Source organism: Cryptotermes secundus, unplaced genomic scaffold (genome assembly GCF_002891405.2).
Source record: "Cryptotermes secundus unplaced genomic scaffold, Csec_1.0 scaffold571, whole genome shotgun sequence".
Taxonomy (NCBI): Eukaryota; Metazoa; Arthropoda; class Insecta; order Blattodea; family Kalotermitidae; genus Cryptotermes; species Cryptotermes secundus.
The window spans coordinates 142626-161952 of NW_019731224.1; the positions used below are offsets into that span (position 1 = coordinate 142626).

The window sequence follows — 19327 nt, forward strand, 5'->3', positions numbered from 1 at the left end:
AGACATGCTGCTCTCTCAGGTCAGCCATCGCAAAACTGCAAACCCACAGAAACACAACAATGGAAATACTTTCACCAACAATAAACCCAACCACTCAACTTGACACCGCTTGCCACACTGAATCAAGAAGGATGTGTGATGAGACACCTAGCGGTATTTCGATGTACTCATAACCATTCATGCGCAAAATTCAAATTTCGGTAACTTTTGGATTGCCCCACGTATTTTGTACTGCTGAGGTTTGCATTAAAGGTGAGGAAGCTTTAAGAGGTTTCCTAGGCAGTACTTTCATTTGAAGGCAGAAAAAGATAGTGAAATTAGATTTTGTTATTTGCTGCATAAAGATCCACGGAATTTATTAGGTGTGTGACTTCTCAGTTTGAGATGAGAATTTGGGAAAGTGTTCACAGCCCTCTCATTCAAGACTATGTAATATGAGAATGAACATTGTCATAAATTAATCCACAAAAAATCAATTTAACTGCAGTCGCATATTATAACATTAACTGTTTTTTCATGATTTGGTGTAGTTTGCATGCTACCAAGCAAGCCCAAAGTAGTTATCTAAGAGTTCTTGAAGTTTTATACTAAAAAAATCAATATTTTTTTCTCAATTTTTTATATTTCTTAAAAAGTGATGGAACATGATTTTGTTTAGTCAAGTGGACACTGTTTAAAATTGACTGTCAAGGATGCCGTCTGTAGTGATAGTCATTTTTTGTTTCAGCCTGAACACTCCTCCAGGCACAAAGTTGTACCTGAAGAATGAATCTCTTCCAATGGCCCATGGTATTGTTCTCCTGAAGTCATCTTGCATTGAAGTGCTTGGAGGAAGGGTCACACCACTGGTGGAAAAGTGGGAATTGAATCGGGTATGGTGAAAACAAATTCTTATGTGTTGTATTTTCTTTATTATAAAACATATTTCTGTAAAAACGTAGTCATAGTAATGTTGGTCTTTTTATATTTGGCTGGCAGTAGTATTTTGAAGATGGATGTAATTTTTATGCAATCAGATAATCCAGAATCCTGTGATGAATATCATACACAGTTATTAAAATTAATGATTCTGTATATCAGCATCCTGTTGCTGATAACCCAACATCCATGTACTTATCGTCCATCAGTTTCCTGGTTCTAGTAATACATCTAAATGACAAAAATTTTGAATTCGCAGTATATCGAAAACCTACACAAACTGACATTATAATACCAAATAGTTCATGCCACCCACACGAACACAAACTATCCGGCATTAACTCTTTGCTAAATTTGTTGTATACATATCCAATAACAAGAAAGGCGAAAGACACAGAAATGAACACCATTCAAAATATACAATGTAATAATGAGTACGACATAAATTTAACCAGCAACATACCCCCCCCCCCCCCCCAAAAAAAANCTAAAACAAAATAAACATGCAGACTCACAGCAACAAAAGACAAAGTTGGTTGCCTTTACGTACAGCGGTAAGGTAGTAAGAACAATCACAAAACCTTTTCGAGATACAAGATAGAAGTGGAATTTATCAAATGAAATGTCTAGATTGCCCATTGAAATATGTCGGACAAACAGGAAGAACATTCGAGACCAGATATAAAGAACATGTTCACAACATAAAAAGTAACAATAGTAACTCAGGATATTCAAGTCACATATTGAACACCAGACACACATATGGCACAATAGCAGACACCATGGAAATCATAACAACGGGGAGAGAAGGAAAATATTTAAATACACTTGAGAAATACCATATTTACAAAACTAGTAAAAAAGATTTACCTATGAATGACACAAACATCGACACACACAACCCTATATTTGAAATACTATACAAAATTACACAACGTAACACTGTACCCTCTCCCTTCTCTCCCCACTCCTTACAACCAGAGCATATAAATACAGGAACAATTACACCGCATCCGCACTAGTAAAGACAACACCACACGCTGTGGAGGAAACGCGCAAACCAGAGGCATGCGAGTACAAAGTAAACAAATAACATAATAACAATACCAAACAATAAGAAAACAACATTAATCTAGGGATCTTATAAATTACCGATGACAGTCATAACTGAAAGTAGGCTACGAACATGAGGGGCAAGCTGCCGAAACAAAACACCCTGGACAGACATACATTTATGAATAGTGGACGACACCCCGTGTGAGGTGAAATAAAATGAACCAAAATAACATGGGTATAATAGGAACTTTAATAGATTTTATCTGGTTTTACTTTGAAAAGAAAACGACAGCATGTGATTTTAACACGGACTAACACAGTGTAGCAGTTTTAACATAATTTAATAAAATATTTGTGACAAATAGAGACACCTGAAGATGGCCATTTGGGGCTGAAACATGTAGTGTCAAAGTGTATAATGTTAAACTAAAATTAAACAAGTGTTGCAATATTGGCGGACGATAAGTACATGAAATTTAAAATTAATGCTTTGGTTGAAAATAAAGAATTATATTGTTTCATATACACCCGTTGCTAGGCAATGGATTTGTAAACAGATTCCTTCCAAGACAGATTCTTGGCAAACAGTCTGTTGCCAGGTTACGCAGCAATATAGGCATGTCTGTAAAGATTCTCACGGCAACGAATACAGGCAGCAATAGAAGAACTGCCATTTCTATGCGATGGCCAGTAAACACCCCCCCCACCACCACCACCACCACCACCACACCACTTAAGCACATGACAACAACATAAGGGAAACTGTGTTTTCTATGCGGTTCATGCCAAGCAAACACACAGAACAATAGGACATCTGTTGCCAGGCAGTGAAGCTATAAACGTGCATCCTTAACAAAAGAACACTGTGTTTTCTGTGGGGTTCATGTAGAGGAGTTATCGTGAAGACAGTCAGCTGTCTGAGTCGGTTAGTTCTCGGTAGGAGATAGCCATGGGAAGTTCGTAGTTGAAGAAGAATTAGCAGTCGGCCTGTGACTTAACATGTGATTAGAAGACTTTATTTATGTGTAGTATTTGGAGTGTAATTCAGCGAGACTGTTATAGTTTTTGTGTTGAGATCCATTGCTAGGAGACGACTAGCAAAAACTGAGAATCCTAGTGCATGTGCAACGGTGAACTATAAATTGTGTAAATGAGTGATAGCACTGTAATAAGTGTGATTAAGAGAACTTGAAACTGAAGTGTGATTAAATCCAATCATCTGATTTAGAACCCATTATTTTCGTCATGCGTACCAATATTCAGTTTTCTCCAGTTCAGAAGACACTGTTTAAAATTCATGTTTCATCTTACAGCATCTTAACTTGTCCATTGGCCTTTGCTTTTATGAGATTTCAAGCACAGGTAAAATTATAAATAACATACTTCATCACACAGAATGTTCATTCAGCGTTTCGTGATTATTCTTGGGGGGAGATTAGTCTTTGAAATAAATGGCTATAAATTATTTGATTTCTTGCTTATCAGTCACTTTGTAAGTTGATAGCACACCCATTGTAATGTATGACATTATAGATGATGACTATTACCCATTTTTAAGATAGATAAAAGGATAAAAGCATTATGAGAGGAAAACTTCAGTCAGCTGTAATAATGAATAAGACTGCCAGTGCTGGCACTTCAGTATTTTTGTTTTAATCTGTTACCTTTAACTTTCACTCATTGTGAGTATGAGGGTGGAAGGTGATGTATTATGGATGGTGAAGATGAGAAATGTAACAAAATTTTAGTTGGAAAACCTAAAGAGAAGAGGCCACTTGGAAGACCTGAGAATAAATGACGGGGTGGACTTAGAGGAATGGGGTATATTGTGGATGTGAGTGAGGATTGGTCCAGGGATAGACTCGTGTCAACACAGTAATTACCTTCAGGCTTCATAAAAGTTAGGAAAATGTTGCCAGATATCTCAAGAAGGAATTAATTTTTCCGTTGTTACTTTTTCTTCTACTGCTAGTGGGGTGGGACTAAGTCCCTTGTACTGTGGCTACTTCTGGCCTATTGTACCAGCCCCAGTTGATAGGTGAGAGTGATTGTGGAGCAATTGGTGGAATGAAGATTGGCAGGTGAAACCGAAGTACTCGGAGAAAACCTGCCCCAGTGCCACAACATGATTTATTTTGTAAGTACTGAATGTGCAGTATGGAAACTAAAACTACAGGATATGCAGTCAGAAATTTATTAGCAGTTTTTTTTAAAGCCGTTTTCTAGGATGTGGCGTCGTGTAGAAATTGTGTTAACTGATGTTTTGGAGGAACGTATCGCCTCTATCTTCAGGGTAGAAGGCAAGAAGAAATCCGCGAGCGAACCAGCTAGAGCGGTTGCAACAGGCCGAGTCCAGTCAAGTAAACACAGCTGTATAAGACAAGGAGAGGAGTGTGGCTACATAGGGAAATAGTAGAGAGGGGGAGGGGAAGGGTCTAGTGGAATAGCCAGCAGGTAGTTGGCCAGAGCTGGTATAGAGTATGTGTTAGGGGGAGAGAAGGGAAGGTTAAATGGAGGGCATTAACCCTGTAGCTGGGGGGCTGCGATGGACCTGAGTGGCCTATAGGGTCTGTTGTATTTTGGAGGTTACTTGAGGGAACAGATGAGAGGCTTCCATGACTTGCCGAGACAAAACCCCACCTCTCTGTTCATATTGTTGGGATGGAGTTCAATCTCAATGGCCTCCCTAATGATGTGATCCATATAACAGGTCTTGGTAGCGAGGATGGAGGTATTCTGAAGCTGAATGCGGTGTCCCAAATCGATGCTGTGTTCAGCCACAGGTGACTTGTCTGGATGTTCGAGACGGATGTGCCACTAATGCTCCTTCAACCTCGTGTCCACAGAACGACCTGTCTGCCCAATATAGACCTTGCCACAATCTCATGGGATACTGTCCCAGGCTGTCTTTGACTGGCCAGAGGAAACTAGATAATTTCTTTGGAGGCAGGTCCACTGATTTGATGTTGTGCCGGGACAGCACTCTGCTAATACGGTTGAGGCCGGTTTATCTTCGGGCCGACTGATGTTTGGCCGATGGTTGAGAACTCTGTGGATCTGCCAGTTGTTGTATCCGTTCTGCCTGAAAACATCCCCCAGGAGTACCAACTCCGCATGTAGGTTGTCTTGATTGCATAGAGCTCTAGCCGTGTGCACCAATGCGGAAAGTACAGCTTGCTTGTTGGAAAGGTGGTGGTGGGATGCAGCGTTAAGGTAGAGGTTTATATGGGTGGATTTGCGATACACTTTATGGCCCAGAGAACCATTGGTTCTCCTGTAAATATATATATATATCCAGGAAGGGGAAGTGGCCTTCAATTTCATTCTCCATTGTGAACTGAATGCACTGGTGGATACTATTTAGTGGTTCAGGAAGTCCTTAAGCTTGTTGGGCTGGTGTGACCAGATGACAAAGGTGTCATCCACATAGTGAAACCAGCAGCGAGGCTTGTGTGGGGCCAAGTCAAGTGCCCTCTCCTCGAAGTCCTCCATATATAAGTTTGCGATGACCGGAGACAGTGGCGAGCCCGCCACACCATCGGTTTGTTCATAGAACTGGCCATTGAAGATGCAGTATGAGGTGGTCAGAACATGGTGGAAGTCTCAAGATATCTTCTTCAAAATGTCGTCCTAGCAGATCCATAGTATCCTCTATAGGCACCCTGATGAAGAGCGACACGACATCGAAACTGACCATTATGTCATGGAGATTGATGTGGAGAGAACCCAGAGTGTGGACAGTTGCCAGTGTTGTTGCTCAGTAGGCCAGCCAAGTGTTTAGCCAAGCGATAGGTGTGAGAGCCAGTAGTGCTCACAGTGGGCCTTAATGGAATGTCAGACTTGTGGATCTTCGGCAACCCATAGAGTCTAGGTGGCCTGGAACCTTGAGGTCGTAGCTGTTGGTAGACCTCCTCAGCAGTTGGGGACTTTTTCAGGAGAAGAACAGTCTTGCGCTCTGTGGAATCAGTAGGATCCTTCTTCAACTTTTTGTAGGCCTTATCCTCCAAGAGAGCGGTAATCTTCCAGTTGTAGTCCGACGTGTCCAGTACCATGGTCACATTACCCTTGTCAGCCGGAAAGATGGTGAGCGCCTCATTGGCTTTTAAGGACCAAAGGGCTCTCCTCTCGGCACCAGTCAGGTTGTCCTTGGGTTTGCAGGAGTTTTTGAGGATCCTGCCCATCTCCTGTCAGATCTCCTCCATAGTCTCTTCAAGCAGGGCCACTATTGCCTTCTCCACCCCTCACAGGATATTCTTGACGGGGACAGACACCGGAGCCACAGCAAAGTTGAGGCCTTTGCTTAGGGCTGAGCAAGCTGCTTCTTCCAATGACACCACTCAGATTGACCACAGTCTTCTTGCTGTCAGGGGGGCCAGGTGGGTGCTGGACCTCATGCAAATGTTGAAACTTCCTGCAGTGCCTGGCTCTTATGCCATCAGCGATGCGTAAAACCGTCTCACTTGTGATGCGGTCAATCAGGTCCCAGTCATCAGTGGACAAGTCCTGGGTCAAGCGCAGATGTAACTTAAACAGTTCCCTGGAAACAAAGTCCAGCTCCTTTCTGGTGTGATGGATGCGTTCAAGGAGCAAACAGGAGCTAGTGCATCTATAGATCCTGTTGGCAGCATCAGAGTTTATATGGTGCTTGAACTGAATGAAACGAAGGATGGTGTTGTGGTCTCTGCATATAAGAAGGAAGGGAAGGGTACAGAGTAGCTTGGTCTTCTTGGTTCATAGCATCTCGAGTCGTCGAATGTGTCATTGAGTAGCCTTGCCATAGAGGAACACTATGTAAGATTTGAGGTTTTCACGGCAGTGACTATGAAAAGAGCCTCTTGTGGGATGTGGCGCCGTGTATAAATTGTGTTAACCCACGTTTTGGAGGAATGTATCACTTCTATCTTCAGGGTAGAAGCCGAAGAAATCCGTGACTGAACCAGCTAGAGCGGATGCAACAGACTAAGGACCCTGGGTGTATGCAGTATCCCATGCGAGTGCGGCAAGGTCTCTATTGGGCAGACAGGCTGTTCTGTGGACACGAGGTTGAAGGAGCATCAATGGCACATCGTCTCGAACCTCCAGACAAGACAGCTGTGACTGAACACAGCATTGATTTCGGACACCGCATTCATCTTCAGAATACCTCCATCCTCGCTACCAAGACCTGTTATATGGATCGCATCATTAGGGAGTCCATTGAGATTGAACTCCATCCTGACAGTATGAACAGAGAGGTGGGGTTTTGTCTCAGCAAGTCATGGAAGCCTCTCATCTGTTCCCTCAAGTAACCTCCAAAATACAGTAGACCCTATAGGCCACTCAGGTCCATCGCAGCCCCCCAGCTACAGGGTTAATGCCCTCCATTTAACCTTCCCTTCTCTCCCCCTAACACATACTCTATACCAGCTCTGGCCAACTACCTGCTGGCTATTCCACTAGACCCTTCCCCACCCCATCTCTACTACTCCACACAAGCTCTGGCCCACTACCTGCTGGCTATTCCACCAGACCCCTCCCCTCCCCCTCTCTACTGTTTCCCCATGTAGCGACACTCCTCCTCTCCTTGTCTTATACAGCTGTGTTTACTTGACTGGACCCAGTCTGGTGCAACCACTCTAGCTTGTTCACTCACAGATTTCTTCTAGCCTTCTACCCTGAAGATAGAGGCAATATGTTCCTCCAAAACGTCAGTTAACACAATTTCTACATGGCACCACATCCCAGAAGATGGCTTTTTTCATAGTCACCGCCGTAAAACGTTTTTTTTTTGTTTGCATTCATGAGGAACTTGTATATATTCCAAGTGTGCTGGCTATTTTTGGTTTATATCTCTCCGAGAAACTTCATAATGATTCTGCAGAATGAGATTTAGGCTATCACAGAGGCAGGCCTTGCATGTAGCATTATGTTCTTGAGTGATAACTGGTGGCTAATTTTCTAACCATTCAGATGAAAAAATAGCAATATGGTGAATATATGAATCTGTTTCCTTCTCCTCAACTCTGGTAAGCATAGTATATCAACTGTTAGGACTACAAGTATAATAATTTAATTACGTGAAATTACCCTCTGGCCCATTAAGTGAGAGTGGAGTAATGTTCATTACATTACATTATTTATTATACTGCAATTGGGTTTTAGCCCGGTGGCAGTAGTACACAATAGGACACAACAGACAAGTAACACACATTACACTAAGTGACAATACGTTCAAACAAAACACAATACACAAAACACAACAATAAGGACATCCTACCAGAGTGAGTTCCAGCTGACTGCCAAAGATGTATAAGGCAGAATGTGCTCACAGATTCCTATGGTATGGGCCTTACTACTGGCAGTATTTGATCTGTGCTTAGGAAGTGGCATTCATTAATTGAAGCTAATGTGGATGTAACTTGCCCAAGCGGTCTGGATTGGTTTTGCCAATGAAGACCAAATGTCACCAAAAGACTTGCTATGCCCAGCGCAGACTAGAATAGCTGGGATAACTCAGTTGATGTAGCAGCTAGGCTGTAGGATGTATCAGAGGAGTTGGGGATCATTTCCCAGCAAGGGCAAGAGATATTTCTCTTTGACACCATGCAGACCAGCTCTAGATTGAGCCTCCCATCCAGTGAGTACTGGAGGCTCTTTGTTCGAAGATAGGTGGCCAAGGTGTGAAGCTAACCACTCACCTCTCTTTAGTATGCGTGGAATGTGGGTGTTTATGTGTGTGTGTGTGGGGAGGGGGTAGGTTGTTATTTTGTAATGCTGTCGGTAGTGGGACTTTATAGCATTGAATAGTAGTACCATAGAAAAATTATGAATTTGTCATGGCCTAAACTGAGATATAGTGCAATCAGATTTTATGCAAATTTGAAATAATGTGATGTAGAAAATATTAATGACATCTCACTTTATGTACAATGTTTGAGATAATGTGAATCCCAAAAAATTCTGTAAGAATTACATGTGTTTCAGAACTTGTCTTGAATTATGCAAGGTCTTCAGGAGTGCATCCCTTATGTAAAATGTGACTGCACTGTACTATCTTGTCACTTGCCACAAGGGACTAAGGGAAAGTACATAAAATCTCAATCAAGATAGCTGGTGTACCAGCCAGTATTCGAACGAAGCATCCCCCGAATATGTTGTAGAAAGTCAGCAGTATGCATGGAGGTGTACCTCCACTCCTCCATATGTTTCCGTGGTATGGTACATAGTTAACGACAAGGGCAATTTTACCTTTACCTTAAGCCCAGCATGTATAGGCACTAGCAGTTCGCAAGGAGATGGTGAAAATTGTGTGTGATTTAATATCTGTTGACTGGAAGGTCATAATCTGCTTTGTACTCCATTGTTAACGGTACTGAGAAGGTATACCAGTGCAGCTATCTCCTTGATGATCTTTACATCCATAAGGTTAAGATGCTTAAGTGACTGCAGTTTGAAATATCAGAATTTCTAGAGCTGCATGGTTACAGACCATGTGAAAGTGATGAGCCTGGGACACAGGTATACCATCCTTAACTATCTGAACCCCCAGTGCTGGAGTCAGTCAGAAGAGAAATCTAAACTGTATAAGAACTTCTGCTGGAAAATAAAACTCGAATAAGATCAGAATCTCCAGCACCTCTGTTTACCTCCAAGTCCACCATTTTAGCAGTATACTGTCAGTTTCCTATATTTCCCAATAAAGAAGTGAATAGCAGACAGTCTACATGTATCACAGCAATCACAGAAAGTAATTTTCATTTCATGCATCCTGTTGTGTTACAATATACAATATCACAGAAAGTAGCTAGTGATGGAAGAAAAGAATACTTTCTAAAAGTGATTTTGGAAAGAAAAGTTGTCACAAACTCTTCCTCTTTGATAGTTTTTATACAGTGCATGTAAATAACCAAGTTCATTCATAAGAGTGAATGTATTACAGAACAGTCTTAAGAATCTGTTGAATCTGGTAACAGATGTGTACCTTCAAGAAATAGAGGTATGATAGTGTGTACCAGTGGTACTTAACCGTGGCTTTACCATGTGACACTTGGCCAAAAATATAATATGCCTCTTACGCTTACTACAAAGGACACCAAATATTTAAAATAAAACTTAAATGTTGTTATGTCTTGAAACATTCATGTGCCATGCCTGATACATGTGTCTCATGTTGATTAACACGTTTTTATATTATTATGGTCAATGGTAATCATATTTTAAATTTTATTCTAGACCCTGGCAAAGCATACACGTGGCCGAATAGGTGAGGAAGGGGGGCCTCCTCCCTGGATACCATTTGGACAAAAAATCTTGAGATCAAATCCACAAGATCGCAATTTTAAGGTATTGTGAAATAATATACAGTGTTGTATGAAAGTAAATTACAAGTTATCTGCAGTTTCTTTATGCAGCATTGTTTGTAAATTGACCATTACATACGTTGTTATATCTTAACAAATTTAGCATACCTAAAATTAACATGTTATGTAAGTACCAAGTTCTTCCAAAAAGGAACATACTACTACTACTACTACTACTACTACTGCTGCTACTGCTGCTGTCACCGCTGCTATGGCATTACTAGAGAATTACATACGTACTGGAAAAGCATTCGTGATTTGAAGTGTTTGGAAATGTATATTTTGGCTGATTGGTAATTGTTTCCAGATGTACCACTTCATGTATTTTATGGCCCCCTGAGTAATGTAGAGTTTTATTCTCACTATAATTCATTTAGTAAGAACTGTGCAATGGAAAATTTATCAGTATTGGTGAATGCTCGCAATTATGTTGTAGTCTTTGGATAGCAACAGAGATAAGGAGAACAAGGAAAATGCTGAGTTTGAGGCCCAGAGGAAGGATGCTATAGCAGAGGCTGCAAGAGGTGGTGCCAAGAAAATATTTGGGGGTGGAAATAAACCAGTAAGTATGTTGTATAATAACAAATGCACCATTGTCACAAGCAGTGGCTTGGTGAACACATTCCCATGGCAATGAAAACACATGCAACAATGGAAGAATTATTGGACACATTGTTTTATGTGTGGTCTTTGCTCTATCAAAGGAAAGCAGGTGATTAATTCTTCACAGAACCTCTTGTTTAATAAAAGAAAGAGTTGTAGAGGACATGGTGTGTTATGCCCCAAAATTCGAGATAGTAGACGAAGCCACGGCCCAAAAATGTTCGCGCCTAGCGAACAGTGTTGCACAGTTATTGCCGCAACTTGTAAACATCAGTAATGGCAAGTAGGTCAGGAATCTGCTTGCCCAGCAAGGCTGTGTCCTCACAGCGCCAGAAGTTTGCCTAACTCGGGCACTGGAGGATCGGAATAGATTGCTTACGCAGCGATCAGACGCCCGGGGGGTCTGCCCACATCCCGATAAGACCCAATGAAAGCCTAACTTTAAGAAATTAGAACACAAGGGAGGAGCTATCTACCCCCTTGTCGTCCACGCTGAATCAGCGAATTAAGACTATAAATGAGGGAAAGTCAAGAGACTTGGAATTCTGATTTTAAACAGAATATTCAGTTGTCAGCCGGAGGCGCTGCTCAATATGGGTTTAACAAGCGCCGGAAGGGCCTACAGTCTTCTATGTCAAGTAAGTTTGTTTACGCATATTAGCCATGCCGAGTGATAATAACGTTGTTCCATAGTATTGGTGATACAGTGTGTTGAGATATTGCATGTGCAATTTCAAGTGTACCCAGTGAGCCCCGAGGGTAGGATAATAGATTCATGTAAAGGCCTAGGACATTAGGCAGGCCATCTGTGAATTATAATATATATATATCAAGGTTAGGGTTAGTGTGTTATAGTAAAGATAGTATATGGGAATTGAGATATCAACAAGGGTAGTTTATGTAGAAGAGACCGTACGATAGATAGGTAATCATATATCCTGTGTAATCAGAAAGGTACAGGGAAATTATGTATTCTCGAGGGGGACTTGCATGTCCTCGTTAGCAAGTCAGAGAGAGAGAGAGAGAGAGAGAGAGAGCGAGGCTCGAAGCCTCCACCCCCGAAGGGGGAGAACTTGAAGAAACAGAACATGTAGTCCAGACAGACGGACAGTCTTTGTTGATAGTGTAAATAATGTAAATCTGTAAATTATGTAAATACCCAAGGTATATATTAATGTAAATAGATAGATAGGATAGGATGTACCGGGGGTGTGATTCGTATCTATACTCAACCTCCCCCATCCGATCCAGAGTAATCCTGACGAGCGAGGGCAGAACTGACACAGGCAGCAGTGGCAGCCGAAGACGAAGATAAGAATAGACAGGGATAGGCTCCTGCCACACAGGCAGAGTAAGGGAGCCTTGATAGTAACGCCCTCCCAAGATCCGAAGATAAAGTGTAATATTAAGGGATTACGTGGCTACCTGTAAACCATATGCGGAGTGGTCAAGGAAGAGCTAAGACTATATGTCAGGGAGTAGTACCAACAATTGAAAGAACAGAGAATAGATGGTGGCAGCTTGTATGACAGAAGAAACTCCGATATAGGAGAATCCTAGCTAAGGGTGAGCTAGGATGATTGCGTTCACGCCTTACAGCATAAGCGGAGGAGGCCAGGAGGGGTACCTGCCCACCCCCGACGGCGCGACGTTACCAGGAGTACCAGTTTACGACATAACTAGTGGAGGCGAGGAAGGATACCTCCACGGCCCCTACATGCGGAGTTACAGTGGTGACAGAGGCGGGCTGACTCCACGCCCCCCTGTACCACGGCATTACAGCGGCGGCCGCAGCGGGAGGGATACCTCCATGTCCCCCCTGCGCCGCTAGGGCATTACATGGTGCACAACCTGACTTAACAAGATGTTATTTCTGAGTGATGCAATTGTACCAGCCCCAGATGATAGATGAGGGTGATTGTGGAGCAATTGGTGGAATGAAGATTGGCAGGGGAAACCGAAGTACGTGGAGAAAACCTGCGCCAGCGCCACTTTGTCCACCACAAATTCCACTTGATCAGACCTGGGATCGAACCCGGGCCGCCACAGTGGGAAGCCAGTGACTAACCGCTTGAGCTATGGTTCGGCCCCTGTCAGCGAAGTTAGTCAACTTTAGTGGATAGAGTGTGTCGCGTGATTGGCGCAAAAAATCCCCATTGCTGTTAATTTTGGTTTTATAGGTAGGGCTGGGAATCGCACCTGGGACCTGTGGATCTGTAGCCAGGAACTCTGACCACTAGACCACATAGGCAGTCATAAAGAAAAACACAAACTTTAATTAACGTAAGTGAGGAGGTTGATCTAGAAGTAAACACAGAAAACTAAGTATATGTTACTGTCTTGTCACTAAAATGCAGGGCAAAATCTTGTCACAAAGATAGGAAACTGATGTTTTGAAAATGTGGCACTGTTTCGATATTTGGGAATGACCATAACAAATAAAAACCTGATTGAGGTGGAAATTAAGAGGAGATTGAACTCAGGTAATGCTTGCTACCATTCAGTCCAGAACCTTTTGTCTTTTTGTCTGCTGTCCAAAAACATAAAAATTAAAATATACAAAGCTATAATTTTGCCTGTGGTTTTGTGTGGGTGTGAAACTTGTTCTCTGACATTAAGGGAGGAACATATATTGAGGGTGTTTTTGAGACCAGGGAGCTGAGGAGAATATTTGGACCAAAACGGAATGAGGTGACAGGAGGTTGGACAAAACTGCATAATGAAGAGCTTCATAACTTGCATCCTTTGCCAAGTATAATTAGAATGATCAAGTGAAGGAGGATGAGATGGGCAGGGCATACAGCATGAATGGAACGGAAAAAGAATCATAGGATTTTGGTGGGAAAACCAGGAGGAAAGAGACCACTGGGAAGACAAAGGCATAGGTGGGTGAACAATATTAAAATGGATCTTAGAGAGATAGGATGGGATCGTATGGATTGGATTGTTGTGGCTCAGCATAGAGACCAGTGGAGGGCTCTTGTGAACACAGTGAACCTTTGGGTTCCATAAAATGCTGGGAAATTCTTGAGTAGCTGTGGAATTGGCTGCTCCTCAAGAAGGGCTCAGCTCCATGAGTAAGTAAGTAAGTACATATCTAATTTTAAATAAATACAGGAGTGTTATTTATGAAGTAACAGGTGCCAGATTGCCTTCTTCTAGACTTAAGAGCTCTGTAACTGACTTTGGATATTCTTTTTTGCTGTTCTCAGACAGAATGTCCATCATTGTTACCCTTTGGTCCTCATACAGTTTACAGTCCCTGAAGACATGTTCCTCCATTTGCAGCCCATCATCACATTCACATTCGGCCGTGGACACAATGTTAAATCTGGTTTAGGCTTGCTTTAGTAATGGCGTGCACTGCTATCATACAGTGTATTGACACAAAGGCATGACGGTTCATTTTTAACTTATGGAACCATTTAGAATCTTGTACTTCAGAGCTGTTATTCCAGTTTATAAGTGCCTAACATTCTTATCTCCTGTTCATGTATTGGTATTTTTTTTCTTATAGCTTTTAGATCACAATGTACAGAAGATAGTAGATTATGGTTTCACAGTGGAACAAGCAGAATACTCACTCCGACAGAACAGAAATAATGTTGAACGAGCACTTCGAGCACTTCAGGTGAGTTTGTAGTATATGTGCTGTTGTGCCCATTGACAATGTTAGTTCATGGTGTGTATGTGGCACAGTAAGTAGAGTATTAAGAAGTCAAACTAGGAACGACACAAAGCTTAAATTTTATAACATGATGGCAGTCTGTAGCTGCACTGTGACTGTGAGAATTGGATGATGCCTAGAGCAGAAAGAAAAGAATAGAGACAGTGGAAATGAAACTTTTGAGATATGTTTGTGGAGATACGTTCAAGGTCCAAGTGAGCTGTATAAATATAGGACAACTTTTAAGCATCTGTAATTTTTATAAGTGGAATTGTCAGCATAATTTGGTGTGTTACATTTTTTTGTTATTTGCAGAAACAAGATGGTGTACGGCGTGAAGATGGTCAGAGAGACAGAGAGCGACGGGCAGACGCAAAGACAAAGGGAGGAGAGGAACGAGAGAGAAGGAAGCGGGGAGAGAGGGAAGATGAAACAGGAGCACCACCTAAACCTTCTGGCAATGTATCTTTATTTGATTTTGTGCAGGATAAACTTCCTCTTCAGAATGGTATGTTGTATTATTGGAACATTAATTTTGTCTTCTAACTTTGCTGCAAATAGTCGCAGCACACCTCCAGGTCAGGCCATATAGTTCAGAGCCTCCCAACCATTATTAGCTTACAATGAAATGAGATGATGAAGAGCAATCATTCTCTGCAAGTATTAGCATGATCTTCATGGTGATTTATGTGCAGATGAGGAAAAGGAGAAGCTATCCGTGGTAGTGTAGTTGGTTGAGGGGCTATGCTACAAGCTGGAAGGTTGCGGGTTCAAGTCCCGATGAGGTCATCAGATTTTTTTTTCAGTTGACCTAATCCTTCCAGCCGCACTAGGCCCTGGGGTTTACTCAGTGTCTAACAGAAATGAGTGCCAGGAATTAATTAAATAATTTTCCTGGGGAGTAAAGCACTGCCGGCGCGTAAGGCTGACAACCTTACCGCCATCTTTGAGCCGATTGTCTAGATAGTGTGGAACCCTCAACGTCTCACAGCCCTATGGGCCTTCACAGCCTGGTACAGGGATAGCTTTACGTACTTTTATGTTTTCATGCTTCTAGTTGAATTACATTTTGGTAGTCTGTGTTGTATGAAGTACATAATGTATTTTCATCTTGTATCAAATATTACATTGACAGCCCTGGTCCAGTAGCTGCAGCCCTAAGCCAATGAAATAAAATAGAAACCAACCACATGTGGTGCCAAAGATTTCAGTTTTAGTTTGTATATTGCATGTGTCACTGATTTGTATTCTAATTTATGAATGTTTGTTTCCAGAGAAAGATTTGGAGCATAAACCTATTTATATGGGCAGTGGGAGTGGATCGGAACGAAAGTTAGTGTCATCAGACTTGTTGCATAAAGGTGGAGCAAATACAAGGGGTGGGCGATCGGAGCGTGGGAACATTTCTCAGTCAAGAGGAAGTGGGGGAAATAGAGGAGGTAAAGGTAGTCGTGGAGGGAAGGGAGGTGCATCTTGGAATGGAAGTGATACGAAAGACAGAGACAGAGGAAACAGCTACTCAAACTATCATCACAGTAATGTGACACATAGAGATGACCGTGTGGACAAGGGAAGACACAATGTGACAGCTGCTGGAAGTAGTTCAGGAGCATCCTCACAACAGCAGCAGCAGCAGAAACCACCAAGATTCCAGAACCAGCAAAGATACCAGCAGCAACAACAGCAGGCCATCAATGAGAGTTCATATGGACATCAGAATTGGTCCAATTCATACAACGAATCAAATTATGGAGGTACATGGCCTGGGCGCAACTCAGCACCAGACAGTGGTGTAACAAAATCAAGGGATAATTTTGGTGCACCCAGTCATCAGGAATCTTACGGAACTGTTTCATATAGTGATAGAAATAAATCAGCAAGGCGGCAGCAGATGGGAAGTGGAGGATACAGAAATAATTTTGATTCTTCATTAGATTCGCAGACAGACCATGGTCCAGAAGGACATTACGATGGTGTCGGAAATGTTCAGCACTTCGGCCAGCAGCAGGATATTTCATTCAATTCAGTCACAAAATTCTCAAATCAGCGCAGTACAGGTTTATCAAGTGACACATTCAACAGCTATTCAAGAACACAAAATCATCAGAATAACCAAATATATGCCATGGATTTTTCATTCAAAGAAACATCTCCTAGCACCTTGAACAGTTCGCACAGCATGTCCAACATGAACTCTTCACCCTCCTATGGAAGCAGTGTCTATTCATCAAATGCGAATTATGGTGGAATGGATCCTTCAGATGGACTCCCTTCAAACCAATACATACCAGACAGCAAGTCATGGCAATGGCATAAGGGAGACAAGTGTATGGCCAAATACTGGGAAGATAATATGGTAAGTCCTGTAATTAAGAACCTGTATGCACTTTTCTCAATATGCAATAGAACCTCAATATTATGAGTATGTGTAAAATTCCTAGAAGTACTCATTATAACTGATACTTATATTATTTACTCTGCACGTTAACTGCTGCATGCTGGTTTCTTTTTGACCCTGAAGATGGTGGCGAAATAATCCTCTGAAACGTCAACTGATTTCCAACAGAATGCTTGGTCATTGTATCAGTCACTGACAGAGCTTTATAGGGACCACAATGCATAGAGACAAACTATTTTTTCCATGTATTTTATTAAGTATATGCGTTGTGACAAACACTTCAAACAGAAGTTACATATCTTAATGAAATCCCTATTTTGTATCTGACCCACTAGTACAGGAGTTTATGAACATGCGTGGGGTACCAAACAGGCAAACAGTCATCACCTGTTATTGCATATTCCATAGGAACTAAACGCAGTATTGACCTCAGTTAAAACATTATAGCTATCATCATGTATCTTCATCAGTGCAATATAGATAATAAAGATCCAGTAGAGATCACCAGAGGAGACACGTACTTGACAGTATATGGGGTCTGAGTTCTAAACTGGAACCAGTCAGCTTCCATCAGTCTGAGAGTTGTCTTGTAACTTACAAGTGTGAAGTAACTGAAGTTTGTCCTGCTTGGAGAACACTCAAGTCACGTGCCACATCTTTTGAGACTGTACCTTTATGTACTAATCCATAGATAATTCTAGGCAATAAGTCAGAAGGTGGCAACTGTAATTTTTTTTTCCAAAACATTGGATGTACTTTAAGTAGTATCAGATCTGAGAAACAGGATTAGAAAATTTGTTATATATTATTATTTAATAGTCATTATTACTATTTTCCCACTGTGTGTTGAAGGCCATATTGGTTCCTAAGTTGTTTGGTGCTTGTAGACATAGATATCCGCTTTGATATTCCTTATGTTGTGGTTTTCCAGTATTACAATGCTGAAGTGACGGGTGTTTCAGAGCGTACATGTGTAGTACGGTTTGTGGAATATGGCAACTATGAAGAAGTTCTGCAAGATGACTGCATCCCGTTTACTGAGGTGAGATATGAAGTGCTTGCTATGCTTTTAAGTTGAAGCACTGCAAAACTGCAGTCATGTCATCTATATGTGCTGAGAGTATGTCTCTGTATATTTGCAAGAAATGTGAATAAGGTAGTTTCTTTATATTAGTGCATCCAGGAACATTTTTTAACTTAAACCAGTATGATATATGTACATGATAGCTTGAAGTCATTCTGGGACAGAAACCTTATCTCAATTTTTGGCAGCAGTAATAGCCTTATAAATTTGGTTGCCTTTAAAATACTGTCCTCCAGTATGCATGTGCCATACAGTTGTTTGGAAGATTTCTGGAAGTTGTATGCAGTGTTTCAAAACATAGTCTTTGAAGACCGTAGAACTACCACTGTATACTTGAAGCCATGACCCTTTGTTTAGTTCTTGATTTATAAGGAGGTAAAAATCACAGCGCAATACTGGAAGAGGTCGGTGGGTATAAAAGCAATACCTACTATGCTTAGCAAGGTGTTGTATATGCTTGGGCCAGGATGTCATTTGAAGGTTAAAGTCTCCTAGGATGTGGCACTCTGTAGTTTGGTAAGTAGGTTTATCCAAAATGTTGGTACCTAGCTACTGAACTACATGGCATCACATGTAGTCTCCACATGTGTCACTGTGAGAACCCGAGATCTCACTCAAGATGTAATTTTTTGCCATACACAAAATCACCAGGAGTGTTCCCATTGTTGTTTTTCATAAACATGCAAAATGTTATGTTTGTCTGCTGTTCACAGGGATCCATTTCCTTACTTTGTAACATTTTATATTGTGCTGTGTGAGACAGTTACACCTGCTATGTGTTGACAGCTAAATGTTTTTCCTGGATGCAGGGAGCCTGCCTGACTCAGACTTCAGCATATCCATCATAATGTTGACTGTATCTGCTTCTGTCCGAGAACATCTTCAAACCACCACATATTTTCTTAAGCACAGTTTATGTCTATACCACAGAGTGTTGTAGGGGAAAAATAAGTAACAGCATATCCATGTGACTTATGTTCAGCAGGTGTCTTGCTCAAACCTCAGCTGATGCATGTGCCATCCTTACTGAAGAGTTTTGTACTTGTTCTATGTCCCTCTAGAGAGTGCTGGTATACAAGTAGTACCTTCAAGTTCCTGGTTTCTCCCCTATTCTTTCCAGTTCACCATGCATGTTACCACTTAACATAACTTATTATTATTATTATTATTATTATTATTTCCCTGACCAGGTCAATTACATTTTCTCTCAATGTGCGAAACGTTTGGGTCTAGTTCGTAACATTACTTACAATTCCTCTTAG

General features: G+C 41.5%; 1 protein-coding gene across 1 annotated transcript in view; it reads left to right on the forward strand.

Moving 5' to 3' along the window:
- Positions 1-19327, forward strand: part of LOC111866544 (tudor domain-containing protein 3) — a 39340-nt gene that overhangs the window by 12332 nt on the left and 7681 nt on the right. Inside the window, exons 5-11 of the mRNA XM_023855590.2 lie at positions 728-872; positions 10186-10296; positions 10750-10875; positions 14434-14547; positions 14899-15091; positions 15858-16939; positions 17913-18023. Coding sequence (XP_023711358.1) covers positions 728-872; positions 10186-10296; positions 10750-10875; positions 14434-14547; positions 14899-15091; positions 15858-16939; positions 17913-18023 — 1882 coding nt within the window. The remainder of the gene's footprint in view (positions 1-727; positions 873-10185; positions 10297-10749; positions 10876-14433; positions 14548-14898; positions 15092-15857; positions 16940-17912; positions 18024-19327) is intronic.